General features: G+C 44.2%; 1 protein-coding gene across 3 annotated transcripts in view; it reads left to right on the top strand.

Moving 5' to 3' along the window:
• DLGAP2 (DLG associated protein 2) overlaps window positions 1-17,765 on the top strand; it is a 937,648-nt gene that overhangs the window by 515,585 nt on the left and 404,298 nt on the right. For all 3 annotated transcript variants that reach the window (XM_032162534.2, XM_032162533.2, XM_032162532.2), the window contains one exon: window positions 2,279-2,311. In XM_032162534.2, coding sequence (XP_032018425.1) covers window positions 2,279-2,311 — 33 coding nt within the window. The remainder of the gene's footprint in view (window positions 1-2,278; window positions 2,312-17,765) is intronic.

Here is a 17,765-nt window from a genome sequence, read left to right as displayed (position 1 = left end):
TCCTGCCTGGGTGCTGTGTGTGTGCACAGGGACACAGTCATGTCCGCGCCTCCTGCAATCAGGTGCCCGCGGCGGGAGTCTCGCCTTGGAAACTGAGGGGAAACTGACTGTGGACCCTCTGTTCCCAAGCGAGAGGCCCTCTGCTCCCCACTTTCTACAGAATTTGTGAAGGGGTGGTGCCTGCGTTTCCAGGTTAACTAAAGCTGAGGGTCTGCTTCAGTGATGGCAACGATGGGATGGCCCAAGCCTGAGCTGGCTGCCCCGTGTCCCCTCGGTGACAGGAGGCCCGCCTCCCTCCACAGGCTTTGTGAATGGTAGTGGCTGGGATTGAGGTGGTCCCATGCGTGGACCATGGCCTGCCCCCTTTCTCTCACACAGAACAGTGTGGCCCTGGGCCCAGGGCTCCTGTGTCCGACGGCTGCTCCTTCAGGTCCTGCCCTGCGGCCCCGACGTCTTCCCTCCCCTCCGCTACACCGGTGCCCGTGAAGGCAGGTGGAGTCAGAAGTGTCCACCCCGCGGCATGTGGCTCTGTCTCCCCGAAGTCGGGAGAGCTCAGTAGAGCTGTCAGTCACAGTTTTAAAGGACGATTCATGCTCTTTCCTTTCCACCAACCCTCTCCCGCTCACCCACAGAGCCCGACCTGCCACACATACGGCTCCCACGTGGGGTCTGTCCCCGTCCCGCCCCACCCAGCCACCAAGGTCACCTTCCAAAGGAACCATGAGAGCCTGTGAGGCTCTGCCTCAAAATCCCTTGTTGCCTCCTAATTTTTATTTTGAACAACACCTCAACTCCCTTTTTAATGTTCCGCTGCCTCCTGAATGCTCTCCGCTCGCCTCCCTGCCTGCCCCTCCACCCCCCGCCCCATCCTTCCGAGCAGATGCTGCTGCTGCTGCTGTCCCCTTCCTGTCCACCTTGTCTGTGCCTTTCCTGGGACGTCTGTGCTCCCTCCCCAGATTCCTATTTAAAATACTGCTTGTCCTTGAAGGTTTAGGCCAGATGGCATCACGTAGCATCTCCTCTGTGGGCCCTGGGCTGTCACATGGGATGGCAGAGTGTGTGCCTCTGTGGCTGCTGTGGAAGGGCCATTGTCTTTCTGAGGGCTTGTGCAGGCCAGTGCTGGCGTGGAAGAGCCGGTGTCCTCCCCAGGGCCTCTGCAGGGCAGCGCTGGCGTGGAAGAGCCAGTGTCCTCCCGAAGGCCTCTGCAGGACAGCGCCATCCCTGCAGCCTTGATATCTGATGCACATGCTCATTCCCCCTCCCACCCTTGTGGGCTCAGGGTCCTTGACACTAGTTCAGGGCTGGGGGTTGGGTCACCTGCCCGCATGTTCTCAGGAAAGTGGATGGAAGCTGGCTTTGAGCTCAGGCCTACCCGGCCCCCAAGTCTGAATTCTTTCCCACGAAGACGTTGGACTTGTGTGTCTGTGCACTTGCTACAGCTTCCTTGTGTGAGGATCACCTGTAAATGCCACGCTCCGACAGTGTCTGTGTCTATTCTGCAGGCAGAGCCAAGTTCATAGTCACTGAGGGACCTACTTAAATGGGACTCAGTACCCATGGATCTTAGTGTTTCCCTGAAAGATAATACACATTTGCTCATAACTTTTGTGCCTGAAAGGAGATGTAAGAGAGCTGTAGCTAAAGTCAAGGTTTCAATATGGAAACTGGGATAAAATATACCGTTCTTATTTCATCTAAGTAATTTGTGTTCAGCCATATATAATTAAGAAAGTATATTTGCTGTGTGCATATGATAGGTCGTTATTACCAAACACCGCATGTTCTCATTCATAAGTGGGAGTTGAACAATGAGAACACATGAACATAGAGGGGAATATCACACACTGGGGCCTGTCGAGGGGTGGTGGGGGGTGAGGGGAGGGAGAGCATTAGAACAAATACCTATTGCGTGTGGGGCTTAAAACCTAGATGATGGATTGATGGGTGCAGAAAACCACCATGGCACATGTATACCTATGTAACCTGCACGTTCTGCACATGTATCCCAGAACTTAGTAAAATTTAAAAAAAATTTTTAAAGAAGTCTCAAAAGTAAAAATGTAATCTGTAAAACATTTGCCAAGGGTAGCTTTTGAAATAAAAGTTGCTGGCGTGCAAGGTCAGAGCTGGCTTTGTTTATGGAGGGGTCCACTGGTTCTGGCGTGGTCAAGCGGCGTCATCTTAAAGTTGTAGTTTTGTTGTTGCTGATACTGAATCTTTTTAACTGCATGGTTGACACCCCGTGGGTGTAACAGTTTCTCTCTGTCTCTGTTTTCAGAATCGCAGTGCACGCTCTGCGGGGAGCCGGAAGGTGAGTACCTGACATGCTGCCTGTGGTGGGCGGGGTCCGCGCAGCTCGCAGGTTTGTGGCTGGCGACAGTCTGCCATGGAACGTGTTAGAAAGAACCTTGAACATTGAGGACGCGGTCTGTGTGCTGTTTGATACGAACGTGAGTAAAATAATTGAAGCAAAGTGCAGGGTGAGTGTTAGGACTGAGCAGCTCGCCTCTGAAGAATTGGCTTTACCATCAAATTGCAATATTTTCTTTATTTTTTTTGTTCTGGATCGATAAATTTCCATCAGCTTCTGTGAGGTAACAGATGCTGATAGAGGCTTATTGGCTTTAAGTGCATTCGCCAAGGTGCCAATGAGCCGCAGGCTGAGTCGGATCTGGGAAGCCGATCCCGACTGCCGGTGGTTTAGCCTGAGAGTGTGGGGCCTTTGCTGGCCGTGAGTGATCTTCATCAGTGCTGCTTATTTAACTTTCCGCGCAAGTCTCATGTGTTTAAAGCACGTGGCAAAGTAGGGCCCTTGAGTCTGTCATTTGTTGACTGTTTGCAATTAGTGAAAGCCAGCATTGATGTAATATTTTTCAATGGTCTAATTAGAAAGAATAAGGAAAATGTGATAAGCACCTGACCCCTATTAATGGGGACTCTGAATTAACTGGAGCTTTGATTTCGAGGTCTGCTTTCAGCACAAAGAGGCAAATTGGCTAGAAACCGAGTCAGCCTCGGGGAACTCGGGACACAGCCAACCCCAGGAATGTGCCTTTGGGTCAGAGCCCAGCCCAGCTCTGTTCCCACGGGGAGAGATGGGGAGAGATGATCCCAACGCGTGACTCTAAGGGCCGAATATTAAAGGCCTCTGTATACTCAGGGCCACAGAAGCTCAATTGTGTCCACTGGAAAGGCTCTTACCCGCAACTTAAAACATAAAAATGAAAAAGTCAGTATAGGCTTAACTTGGAACTTCTATCAAACACTTAATTCCCTCATTTGGTGGTTAAGGGAAGTATGACAAGGTTTTAAAACCTTTTCCTGGGTCATTTAGTAGGCATGGAATGCACAGATATATCCATGGTAAAGTCAGTTACTGTACATTTTTAAATCTTAAGCTTCACTTTCGTGCAAAACATCAGACTTTGGACCCCTGACGTTTCCAGAGTCAAAAGTAATGTGATGTTTTAGAGTCAGGTGAGTGAGGACTGTTCCCAGGTGGAGCCTGGGATGCTGGTCTGGGTGTGGCAGAGACCGCCTGTGATGGGGAAACCACAGGTCCTTTCCCCTGGAGACCCCAAGGCTGCTGCAGGGGATGATGAAATTCTGCAGTCTGTCTGTTGGGTGTTTGAAAGCTTTATTATTTCTGATCATTATAACTTCCGTTGCCATTCCCACCAGGGAAAGCATATCATGCTTTGAGTTCATTTTTCATTCTCTTTCCCCCAACCCCTTACCGAGAGTTTTCAGTGTGTGAGAGAAACTGTGAAATATAAAACCTTGTAAATAGTGGTTTAAACACATTGCATCTTGCTTTTCGTCTACTTGTTTCTAATAACAAATGTCTGCTTCTGCCAAGGACAGTGGCCCATTTGGGGTGTGTTTTTTTGTCACGTGCCACTTAGTACTGTCACAAAAGAAGAGTTTTTTCCCAGTAAGTCAGAGTCCATGATGTTTGGAGGCGAGGGTTTGGAGCGAATGAAGGCCGGTAAATCACCCCGGAGTCCTGGCTCAGGGATGGATATTGGATGAATTCTGGGGACATTCTAGGTCATGGGATTGACTCTAGAAAGGACCTCGGCTCGCCCAGGCTGACTTGAGGTGACCATAGTTGTCCAGAGCACGGGGAGGTGAGCTGCCTCCATCAGCGCCCTCCAGCCTTAGGTCTGTGACCTCTCAGGCCCAGCACCACTGACGTCAGACCAGAGTGCGTGGTCCTGGACAATCCCAGGGTCACTTCCCCTGGTCACCTGCCTTTGATCAGCCTCCACATCACACACACTGTTGGCTCCCAGCAAATGTGTGACAGTGGCATGAGGAGGGGAAGAAATGTGTTCGTTCCTGCCCCAGAGGGCAGGTCAGCTTCCAGATCTTTCAAGCGAGACAGACTGGGAGGGCAGGTCAGCTTCCAGAGCTTTAAAACCAGACAGACTGGGAGGACAGGTCTGCTTCCAGATATTTAAAGTGAGTCAGACTGGGAGGGCAGGTCAGCTTCCAGATCTTTAAAACCAGACAGACTGGGAGGGCAGGTCAGCTTCCAGATCTTTAAAACCAGACAGACTGGACTCCAAATAAGAAGACTCCCCCTGTCCGGTGGGGAGCCCCTCAGAAGTCGGGGGGCTCTCCAGCCGAGGGTGGGGGTGGGGTGGGGCCCGCTGCTCTGGCCTGCCCCTCCTCACTGGGCCACGGTTCTCTGAAGCTGCCGCATGTTTCAGATGTACAAGTGCAGTTGCTCCAGATCAGGGAGGAGGAAGGGTTCGTGGCGAGGTCTCAGCTGTGCTTTAGTTTTTGCAAAGCGCTGTCATATGAATATTCATACATTTTTAAAATCATTTAAGTAATTAGTCTAAGTGAGAGCGGGCTGGGCGCAGAGAGTGGAATCTGAAATCAGCCTTTTTGTTCGGTAATTTCTTCGGCAGCTTCTGTGAGTTAACTCATATATGTCGTGGCACAGAAATGACCAGCCAGAGGCTGGCGGCAGTGTGTGTGGCTTGGATGTGGGTGTGCAGCGCTCATTACATCCAGAAGGTTAAGCCACCACCTCATTTAGCGTCTCGCTTTCTTGTCAGAAAGCTGTTAACAGCCTTCCATGGCTAAGCCAGTGAAGTGGGAAACACCTATTTGCATTTTTATGATTCATTCTTTCTGTGAGAGCTCGTTCTTTGGATACAGGTTGATACAGATTGAATAATTAGCCTGGTCTCAGATGATAATATCTGTCAAACGCGACCAGGGACAAAGTTTACAGGATGCCGGAGACCTCAGCATTCTACAGTTGGGGAATCTCTATAATGGTGTGGCCTATTTTTCAGAGAACTTAAAATTTTAATTATTTATAAAATGTAGATCATGATCTCAATATGCAAATTACTTACATGTTCTGTATTACGAGGTTTTGAAACTTGTGAGACTATTTTTTCATGAGATAAAAATGTTTAATAGATTGATTGTTATTTATTGGTACCGTTGTTACTACCAAGAATATACAGACAGCCCAACTCTAAATCCTTGAAATGCAGCGTGGAGTGAAAATGGAGTGGCATTTTGGTTAAGGAGGGTCTCGATGCCATTTACAGGAATGCATTTTCTGCAGCGTTCTGCTTTGCAGAGACCTCTCCTGATAATAATAAATTTACTCAGAACAATCTCAGTTGTCATAATAATTTGCCAGTTTAATACTAAGACGGTCTCAATTTGTATCATTTTCATAGTGATTCTTGTTACCTTTTAGATAAAGGCAGTAACCAGTTACTATATAGCAACAAGATGGCCTGCTGGTTTATCCTGACATAGCAAAAATCCGTGTGTGATATAATCTGTCAATTTAATATAGGAAAATAAGAGTACATGATTCTTTTTAAACTTTATTGACAGATGCATGATACTACATGCTTTTCAACTAGAACACAGGAAAATTTATGGACGTCGGGTGGGGCCACAGATGTCAGTTCATGGATTTGTCTATTGGTTTACATTTTTATGGCTTGATTTGTCACCACAGCAGATAGATTTTCCAATGTGGGAAGACAGATAATGATGCCTGGTGGGGCTGGGAGAACGTATTTGAAATCCACAGCAATGTAATAACAGTGTCTTAGATCTGTGTTATTTGCCCCCATTAAAACTAAGAAATAAAATAAGCTATTAATATTATTATATAAATGTAGCATGAGAAAATGGTACAAAAATGTTGGGATACATTAACATGGAAGATTCTTTAGCAATTGAGGCCTTAAGATTGGAACTTTAAGAAGCAATAGATGATTGTGATGGCAGAAACATATATAGGAGTATTTGGGTAATGTTTTAGAAATTCCAGGCTCAAAGCAAAATTCAAGTCGTAAAAAAAACTAAGTGGTTTAAGGTAAAATATTTTCTTTCTACATCTGTTTTCATTTTTGTTGTTTTTACTTTCGTTACTGGAAAACGCAGTCTGCATGCTGCCGTTGGAATTTTGGGAAGACGTACAGAATCTTATATTTTAGAATTTTGGGAAGACGTAAAGAATTTTATATTTTAGAATTTTGGGAAGACGTACAGAATCTTATATTTTGGAATTTTGGGAAGATGTACAGAATCTTATATTTTAGAATTTTGGGAAGACGTATAGAATCTTGTATTTTAGAATTTTGGGAAGACGTACAGAATCTTATATTTTGGAATTTTGGGAAGACGTACAGAATTTTGTATTTTAGAATTTTGGGAGGACGTACAGAATCTTATATTTTATCACAAGTAGGAGGAACCCAGGCTACCTCTTCTTCCTTCATAACTCATAATCAAGAGATTGGGAAAGTTTGCCTGCAGTTAGTAGCATTAAGTTCTTGCTTTTTAAATACAAGATATTCAAGATTTTCCCCACAAGTGACTCGAAACAATGCAGTCTCCTTAGTGGTTTTTTGTTTTTAACCTTAATTGAATACGTGCTGTCTTGACATTTTAAGACCTCTTAACAATTCTGGGGAATAAATGGTAGGGTTGCTTCTTGAAATTGCATATTGAAGAGCTTAGAAAGTACCCCCAATCCTGTTCCCTGCTCTCTGTGGAGAGGGAGGACACCACCTTTTCAAAGAGAGCTGCCACCCTGTCTCTCTGAGACCATAGCTTTTTAATTGAACGCTTTGGATAAAAATGATCTTTTCTGATTGCTATTTGTGGTTTTTAGTGATTATTGTTGCTTAAGAACTAAAAAGTTCAACTAATATTTGAAGGAAGACAGACTCAGCTCTAGCCAATCTGTCTTCTAGGACCTGAACATGGTTAGGGTTTTAGTGGAAATCAGAAAACAGTCTCTAGGGTGAGAGACAGAATGCTGCTCCTCTCTTAGCCTAGATGGAAGACTGAGTTGACCCTTGTCCCATGCCCACTAAGAATAAATAAAATGCTGTACAATATGTAACAAAATTTATTTCAGTGGATAGTTGAGCTTGGATGAAAACAAAAGAAAAGGGATCCCCTGAGCCCCAAGAACTAAGAAGGAATTCCAACCAGGGGATCAGCACGAGTTCCAGCTGCAGTCGCTCCTGAGATGCAATCCCAGAAAGGGGCCTGGGATGGGGCTGGGATTGCGATCTGTGCCCCATGAGGCAGGGGTGGTGGAAACACTGGAATTGAGACTCTTGAATCAAACCCAGACACTCACCCAGCTTCCCCATTTGTGAGAAAGAACTGGAAAAACATGCCTGAGAAAGTGTGGAGGAAGCTCATTGCACATTCAGGTCCCTGGGTAGGATATAAAGTTACCAACGAGAAACGCACCCTCCAGGTATGGATCTGAGATCTGAATTTATATTACCTTTGTGTTGCAGAAGGACCACATGGTGACATTCATATGAAAGTTGTTCCAAAATCAGTTATGATTCTGTCAGAACCTAAGGGCTCTGGGAGAACAAAATCACAAACTATCTACGCAGAATTCTTGACAACATAGGCGTCAAAGGACTTCACTATAACATAGTACCCACTTTAGATAAACATACAGAAAACAGTATAACCCATATAAATAAACTTTAAGGAAGTGATACGGTTTGGCTGTGTCCCCACCCAAATGTCATCTTGAATTGTCGCTCCCATAATCCCCACATGCCACGGGAGGGACCCGGTGGGACGTAATTGAATCACGGGGGTGAGTCTTTCCCGTTCTGTTCTCATGATAGTGAATAAGCCTCATGAGATCTGATGGTTTTATAAAGGGAAGTTCCCCTGCACACATTCTCTTGCCTGCTGCCATGTAAGACATGCTGTTGCTCCTCCTTTGCCTTCTGCCATGATTGTGAGGCCTCCCCAGCCAAGTGGAAATCTGAGTCCATTAAACCTCTTTTTAAAAATAAATTACCCAGTCTCGAGTATTTCTTCATAGCTCTGTGAAAATGGAATAATACAGGCAATAAGAAGGCACAACAGGAGAATGAATAACCAAAGCCCTAGAAATAATAGACTTGCCTAGATATTGCATACATTTATAATTATTAAATAGATTTTCAAAAGAAATAGGAACCATAATGTAAGAAGTATCTATTATGAGGAAAGAAAGACTTCACAACAAGCAGAATATCTGGAAACAAGATGGGTCGTTTAAATTGACCACTATGTGGATATATTATTATAAAGTAGATTAGACAGAGCTGAAAAGAGAGTTGCCAAACTGGAAACTAGATATTAGATATTACCTAGAACTTTGCATAAAAAATATGAAGGGAAATAGAGGAATTAAGATCCATGGAAGATGGCTTGAGAAACACAAACACATGTCTGGAATTAAATGAGAAATTAAAAAAGAATGGGGAGAAAGGAGAAGCAGCATTAGTTAAAGAAGTAAAGGCCAAGATTTTCCTAGAACTGAAGAAATGTTTTGAGCCTCTTTGATCTAAAGACTCCTAAGACTGAAGCCAGACAAGTACAGACACTCCCATACCTTCTAAAGTGAAACTACAGAATAGGAGACAAAGAATCAATAAAGCCAGAGAGAATACAGACAAATGTACTTGATTTTCAGGAGACTTTTTATAGTCAATACTGATGCCAGATGATGTTGGAATAATGTCTAAGAATTTCTGAGACAATAAAGAGGTTGAATAGAATACAAAATATTTAATGTAAAGGTGAATAGAAGAGGAGACAGGTAGGGGAGGGGAGAGAAAAAGGCTCAGACAACACAAAGCACATGGTAGGATGACTCAGGTATTTTTATAGATAAAATCATTGTTCAATGATAAAGGGAATCTGCTCCAAGAAGCTATAAGAACCATCTACTTTATAATAGATTCAAGATATGCAAAGAAAAAAATAATTACAAGGAGAAACCAACAAATGAAAAATTATGACAGGAGACACCCTTGTCTAAGGACACAGAACCTCACTGAAGGGAGTGGGTCCCAACAGGGATGCTATCTACTATCTGCCAAAGGGGCTTCTTGCCAAGTTCACAAAGTTTAATTTTTTGCTTGACTTCAGTCCTTTTTTGGCTTACGTGGCATTTCAGGAAGCACTTACCCAAGCAGCTGTGCTTTTACTGGAAATATTAGCAGGACCCTTCTGGTTTCCAGATGAGCACAGATTCACCTGGGTGATATTCTCTCTACGGGGCAAGGTGTGGAGCAGGAAGCAGCATCTCTGCTGTCCCTTCCCAGGGTCCTCAGAAGCTCCAAGAGTCCCTCTCCCCATCACCTTGGTCTTTATGGCCAGCCATAAATAACTATTACCAAAGCATAAGTCAGATCATATCATTTCCTTCCTTAAATCCTGTCAGTTCCTCCTCTGTTGGATAAATTCCACTGGTCTGTCCAGTACTGTTTGACCACATATGAAATATGCACCCTCTGTTCTCACTCACCACACACTGACATACACCTCCGTGGGTGCACCCGGGATGTTGAAGGCTTTAGGATAAAAGCATGATACATTGACGGGAGAGGGAGGTGTTGAGTGCAGACCGAGTGTGTGTGTAGGTGTTTGTGTGTGTATTTTATGAACAAAGAGAACGCTATCGAGGAATACTTTGGAATCCGTCGTCTCTCCCCACCGTGTGTGCAGCTTCTGCTAGGACAATGAATGGCTTGCTCATTAGTGCATTATCCCAGTAGAAGCTGCACACACAGTGGGGAGAGGAGATGTGTAATAGTTTGTATTAAAAATAAAAAGGGCGCGGTGGCTCACGCCTGTAATCCCAGCACATTGGGAGGCCTAGGTGGGCGGATCACAATGTCAGGAGATGAAAACCATCCTGACTAACATGGTGAAATCCTGTGTCTACTAAAAATACAAAAACAAAATTAGCCAGGCGTGGTGGTAGGCACCTGTAGTCCCAGCTACTCAGGAGGCTGAGGCAGGAGAATGGCGTGAACCCAGGAGGCAGAGCTTGCAGTGAGCTGGGATCGCGCCACTGCACTCCAGATTGGGCAACAGAGCGAGACTTCATCTCTAAATAAATAAATAAATAAATAAACAAACAAACAAAATAAAAAGGTCATTTGGGCTCAGTGGCTCACGCCTGTAATCCCAGCACTTTGGGAGGCCGAGGTGGTGGATCACTTGAGGTCAGGAGCTTGAGACCAGCCTGACCAACATGGTGAAACCACATCTCTACTAAAAATACAAAAATTAGCCAGGTGTGGTGGGCGCCTGTAATCCCAGCTACTTGGGAGGCTGAGAATCACTTGAATCCAGGAGGTGGAGGTTGCAGTGAGCCGAGATTGTGCCACTGCACTCCAGCCTGGGAGACAGAGCGAAATTGCCGCTGAAAATAAAATTAATGAATAAATAAATAGGTCTAGAAAAAGACCTCCAGGGTCAGCTCAGACCTTTCCCTGATGAGACCCCCACGTCCTCCCTGTCACTGGCCCCCTCTGTAGCAACTCTGTTGGACTTCCTTTGCCATCCCTTCCCTTTTTCTCCTCTGCAGATGTCTGTTGGAGTAGAATGTGTGTCCCACGCTGAGCTCGGTGCTGGTTCTATGGGAACTCTGGGCAAGGGGACTGATTTTTCCTCCATTACACCCACCCTAGTCCTCTGCATTTCATATCCGTGCGTTTTTGAATCAAATGCATAAAGCTGGCTTAATGGATGTCTGTTCTTATTACAATATAAGTGCTGCATTTAGAATCAGAGGTGAAGCCACAGCTATGAAATATCATAAGACAGAGTGAAACGGGGATGAATTGCACATACCATCTGGCGTCTGAGACTGCGACAATCACCCATTTATGCAGAATGATAAAAAATTCACAAATACACCCTAGTTTGCAAATTTCTTTCTTTTTAAGAAATAATATCCAAGATCAGAGGTTCAGGTATTCTGGCACTGAAACAATTTTACCTCAATGATAGGCTCAGGAATACATAAATATTTTATATTTTTGGTCACTGAGTAATTTAAACATCAGGCCATGGGTTTAGTGTGATTGGAGAAAATACTCTCTATTTTCTTGTTGCTAAACATGCCTAATTGTTGAATTTTGAAGCCTCTTTGGGAGATGGAAATATATGAAATTGCATGTTGAAGAAAAGAAATATTAGAATTATTCTCAGTAATTCCTGATAAGCTCATTTGCAATATTGAAAAAATCGGCCAAAGAGAGAAATTGAATGTGGGAGAGAGTCTGACAGCTGTCTTCCATGTTAGAGTGTTGCCATCTCCAAAGCAAGAACTATGTTTTAAAATTAGAACATCATTCGTGCCATCTCACAAGAAGCATAAAATGCCCCCAATTTGATGTCTTTCCGTTGATTTGCTGAGAGTCAAGTATCCTTAAGAGAATTCTTACCATCTTCCTGAGCTCCAGGAATACAAAGATGTTGGGTGGTTATTAGATTTCCTGAGAGTTACATGTCTCTGCAGAAGCCACATTATCTCAACTTACTACTTGTTTCTTTAAAAATTTAAAAACATTTCCTAATCATGAACGTCATGTTGCACCCTGGGAAATGTGAGCATTGTCCTGGGGTCTCACGCTGACGTGGCAGGTGCCAAGACATTTTCAAAGACAAAGAAGCTTTTATTTGACTTAGACTTTCAGGCTAAGTCGGCTCTGTGGCAGAATGACACGGCCAGAGCCAACAGCGGTGGGGCCCTCAGATCTATCTGCAGCTGATTCTGCAGGCGGCTCAGCTGTGGTCCTTGGTCTGAGATGAATCTTGGAGGGAGACCAGAGACAAGGAACAGAATTCCCTGATGAACCAGTAGGACATACAGATGTGAATTCATGAAGTCTAAATATTCTGGGCTCCTAAGCAACTGCACATCAGCTCACCCCTTCATCGGTGGGCCCGTCTGCCCTCTTCTCCGGGCCATGTTTGTTGCTGCTTCCTTCCCTGCCCTTCTCCTGGATTTTCTTCATATTTTCCTGCCTGCATTTCACAGCAGTAAATGAGTCCCAGGACACCATGCTGGGTGCTGGGAGGAGGAGCCAGAGGATGTTCCAGCCTTGAGCTCCCAGCCTGCAGAGGCTCCTGGTACAGGGAGGACCGGACCTGCTAGAAAGACCACCCCGTGTGGCACCGTGGCTTCACAGAGCAGGTGTGGTGAGCCCAGGTCAGAGCCATCCATCTTCCTGTGACACTTGCCCCAGGGCTTGTGTTTATACATTTGAGCTGGGTTTTAGATATTCTTTGTCTGTTTATGTGACTAGGAGGAATAAGAAACCCTCCACCCTGAAACCCCGTATTATTGTGGCTGTGAATCCCTAACTGTGCCCTCCTCTCTGATTGGTACATCTAACAATAATGTTACCAATTACGAAGGACTGAAATTTTTGCAGCACCCACCTTTGTAAAATGACCTTGGAAGGAAAACACCCCAGAATAGAGTGACTGTGCACCCCCCTCTCCCAGCCAATCTTGTGATCAGATGACCCAGAACTGAAGCTGTGAACCTAGAAATAAGCAAAAAAGGCTGGCGAGGAATTTTAGACCCTGGCATTGTATTTTTAAAGCTAGAGAATCACCGTGGTGTAATGGGCGCGCCAGAAGCCCTGGAACCAAAAAGGCAAACTCGCTGCGTGACTCATTTTCTAAAAAAAAATTGAACTAAATCTTCATCTCCTCTTCATGGACCGTGGAGAGGCACGTGCAGAATCCTGCGTGTGGAAGAAATTGTGCATCTTGAAACTGGTATTTTCCTGGGTGGGGAGTGTTTTCATCACAGGCCTTGCCCTTCTCAACATGCAGTAACGGGTGGTCTTTGCCCATTTCCTTTGGGGTCCTGGTCTCTCCTAATGAAGTAGACCCTCTTCCTTCTCGCTGTGGACACCTGTATTCCACTCAGAGCCCACGTCTTGGTTGACTGACCCTGATGCAAAGCTTTCCCCTGCTGGCCATCGGTTGCTTTGATTTTTAAAAACCGGGTGGGTCTTGTCTCACCAAGATGGGAAGCCACGTGCAGGACACTGTGTTCAGTCAACAGCATGGGATTGAGAATATGATAGCTGTGAACCGTATGCACAGAAGGGACTTGGATCAACAGAGAAGCAACGTCTGCGGACGTGCTGGAACAACCGCTCTGAAAAATGTCCAGAGATAGAAGGAAAAGTAGCACCGGTGATGTGGGCAATGGGGAGAATGAATGTGGTTATTGATCATCACAGCCTCATTGACTTAGAGGACGCAGAAGCATTTGTTTTGCTTTAAAAATCATTTTCAGTGTACGTGTCCTCTGTTTCCACTCTTGCCTTACGTCCAAGATTCACTTTCCTCAGGAGAAATGCAGGCTTCAAGCCTAGTGGACAGAGTCAGGCCACCTCTTTGCCATTAATTCGAAGTGGGGGCTTCTTAAGAACGTAATTTCTCTGACTCTGATGTTCTCCTGGTAAAATTTCATGTGCCTTAAAATTGTGTGTCTCTCTGTGTGTCTATTTGTGTGTCTGTGTGTGTGTCTCTGTGTGTGTCTACCTCTCTCTGTGTGTGTCTGTGTGTGTCTTCCTCTCTCTGTGTGTCTCTGTGTGTGTGTGTCTACCTCTCTGTGTGTGTGTCTACAGAGTGAAACCTCTGCTCTCAGGGTCTGGTTTTTATTTTCTGAATGTTATACATAAATTTGGTTTCCACGACTGTATACACCATTGACCTGCTACTTAGTAAAACTCTGTTTCTTAATGTTAGACGTGTTGCAAAAAGGCAAATGGGAAGTAATTTTTTAAATTTCAGAATTGTAATGACCAATGACCCATTTCCTAATATTGCAATTCTCAAATTCTTTCCCCATGTCTTCATGAAATCAGTCATAGTTAATTTTGGCAGGTTAACCATTACCAAATTAAATGATTAAATAATTAAATCATAAACCCACAAAAAAGAAAATATGTGAAAAGGGGAAAATACCATAAATTGGGAGTCAAGAAAACAGGCCTTGGTGAGAATCCAGCTTTCTCTACCTAGCACTGGGAGACCGCCAGCCAGCGGTGTGAGTTCACGGCATCTGGAGTCCTCAGCCAGGAGGGGTGAAAGGGCGCCCATTTCAATGCGATTCTGAAAATTATGCTCTTTAAGCACAATGCGTGGCACACAGTGGGGACGTAGTGACTTCTGTTTTGCTTTTATTCTGGAGACTTGACTTTATGAACCTCCTTGTCCATTTGTTGATTTTTCACTTCATGTGTCTTTGCCCCAAGCCCATTTATCAGGCATTATCCAAGTGCCGAGGAAACACAGGCGTGAACGAGATAGTTGTACATCCGAGAAACATCTGAAAATTCACTCAATAGTTGCAATAAAGAGTTGTAAATGCAGCAATAGTTGTAATGATGATGAATATTGATGTACTGTTTTATAAAAATGGTTCCCACAAATGGTGAACTCATAGAAACAGGGTAGAGTGGTGTCTGCCAGGGCTCGGGGGAGGGGAAATGGGACAATGTTGGTTGAAGGATACAAGCTTGTTGTTTAAGATGAATAAATTCTGCAGATCCAATTAGAACGATTTCTTTTTCAATTTTTATTTATGAATTTATTTTTTAAGAGACAGAGTCTTGTTCTATCACCCAGGCTGGAGTGCAGTGGTGCGACCTCAGCTCACTGCAGCCTCCACTGGGTTCAAATGATTCTCCTGCCTCAGTTTCCCAACTAGCTGGGACTATAGGTGTGGGCCAACACACCCAGCTAGTTTTTGTATTTTTTTTAGTAGAGATGGGATTTCACTACATGTTCGCCAGGCTGGTCTCAAACTTCTGACCTCAGGTGATCCGCCTGCCTCAGGCTCCCAAAATGCTGGAATTACAGGCATGAGCCACTATGCCTGGCCTAGAATGATTTCATTATTCTCCATTTTCTCGAATAAAAAATAAGAAAGTTACTGTAACCACATTTTAAAAGCAGTTAGGATACCCTCATTTTAGGTAAAATGTAAGACAAATTGAATTTGAGTTGGTATTTCTGCAGTTAGAGATGGAAACATCAACTCAGTTTATGTGAGTGAATGTATACAATGCATAGCAGGTCCAGAGTGTGCAAGCATACTGTGGTAGGGGCCAAGGAATTTGCAAAAAGTGAGATCGAGCTGGAAAAGAGAGCTTTTATATTTATAAAAGTTTTATATATTTAGAAGTTTTATGTATAGAAGTTATGTATGTATCTATATTAAACATTTTGTATATAGAAAACATATTACCTATAAACGTTTTATATAGAATATATATTCACATCTATGTTCCACATAAATATATCTATATATCACATAAATTCTGTAACATTTTAAACTTTGTTTTATGATCATGCCAAAGCAATGCAAATGATTTCAGCTGTGGAAAGGGATAATCAGTGTGAAGCACCGGACATGGGAGAGGCATTTGATAAATGGCGCGCAGGACCCCAGCGGGAGGCCAGGCCTGAGGAGCGTGGTGTCGGGGTTTGAGGGTCTGAAGGACTCGGACCATGGGTGACTCTTCCCGTCATGCTACAGATGTCTCTCTAGAGCTGTCTAAGAAGGTCCATGAGCTGCCGGCCTGCAAGATCCTCTCACTGTTGTAAACATCTGTAGAGGCTTCGGGGGCAGAAGGATGTGCAGTTTTCATCAGATTTTCATGGAGATCCATGAACACATAAAAGGTGGAAAGAGGAGCTTCCGTGCTGTGGGTTATGGAACCTGGGAAGGCATGTTCAGAGTTTGCTGACATTCCAAAGCTATCTGAGTCCACCTCTGCCTTGAATATCTCCAACAAAGTCCATTTGACCACTGGGGTTGATCCTGGTCTGGCTCCTGAATTTTTACCTCGGGCCCATTCTTATGATAAAAATGAGTAAATCGTAGCTGTGGATAGATATGGAGAGCTGTCTCTGGAAGGTGTTTGTCTGAGTGGACCTGGCTGGGTTAGTCTACAGGGGGGCCCTCCCTTCAGCCACAAACACACGTGCACCGTAATATCCAGTACTTGGGTGTGGAAAGAGGTGGGAGCAGCAGGAAGTCTGGGAGGGAGCCACGTGGGCTGCTCTGAGAGAGTCCTGCTGGGGAATCGAGTCCCTGCCGCCAGCTGAGCATTTGCTTGGGAGCATCAGGCACAGCTCACATCCCTAAATCACCCCAGGTCACAGAGCTGGCTTACGGAGTGGACACCCAGGGGGTCAATGTGCCTTTACGTCCCACCTTAACTGGACGAGGTTTATGCTCAAGATGGGTGACCAGGAGTCTCGAGCTGCAGCAGTTCACGCGCTCAGGTGTGCATGGCCGGCAGGAACATCCTGCTCTGCTGGTTCAGACGTGCCGTGATGGCTTTATCATGTGCAGCGGCAGCTCCATCCTTCCCGGAAGCCCCTGGCTCTGCACAAGCCCTCGGAGTTGACTGCAGGCAAATTTGGCCTGAATTTGAATTCAATCCAAATTCTCCAGCCCACGTGGTACCTCTGCTCAAAGCTGCTTCTAATGAATCAGGATATATGCTGCATGTTAAATTAAGATAAACTTGTTGTAGAATTCCCAGGGAGCTAAGTGGGATTCTGTTCAAAGAGCGAGAGGCTAGAATGACATTGGTGTAGAATTCAAGTGGGAGACTTTAAATGAAATTTATGGACTTTAATATCTTCATATATAGCCAGGAATCTGCTCTGACTCTGGACAATAAGGTGTGTGCTCACTAATGCTCTTTCTGATTTTGAAATCAGTTCCAAACCTGAGTCATTCAGTAACCACTTTTCATATATGAAAGTCTTGTCAGTTTAAATAATAGCTTTGAGATAAAATCATTAGAATTCTAACAGCATGACAGCTCTGTTCAGCATATCGGAATTGGCAAGAGTCAGAGTTTTTTTAAATTTATAGATAATTTTAAAATTATATCTTAAATTTTTAACTTAAATTAATATTTTAATTTTAAAATAAATACTTGATTTATTTATATTTCAAAGAAATCTTAAATTTATTTAACAAATAAAATTATTTAAAATCGTGAACTCTTCCCCACCCACTGTAAGTGTCCTGGAATGACACACGCATGACACAACCACACATGTGCCCCACACACTCATGTGAACGTGAAAATAAGCCAACACATGTAAGAAAATAAACCATAAAATAAGCCAACAGGTATAAGAACATGAACCATAAAATAAGCCAACACGTATAAGAACACGAATCATAAAATAAGCCAACATGTGTAAGAACACGAATCATAAAATAAGCCAACAGGTATAAGAACACGAATCATAAAATAAGCCAACATGTGTAAGAAAATAAACCATAAAATGAGCCAACAGGTATAAGAACACGAACCATAAAATAAGCCAACACGTATAAGAACATGAACCATAAAATAAGCCAACATGTATAAGAACATGAACCATAAAAT

This window comes from Hylobates moloch, unplaced genomic scaffold, assembly GCF_009828535.3.
Source record: "Hylobates moloch isolate HMO894 unplaced genomic scaffold, HMol_V3 SCAFFOLD_8, whole genome shotgun sequence".
Classification (NCBI taxonomy): Eukaryota; Metazoa; Chordata; class Mammalia; order Primates; family Hylobatidae; genus Hylobates; species Hylobates moloch.
This window is presented reverse-complemented; position numbering and strand designations above follow the sequence as displayed.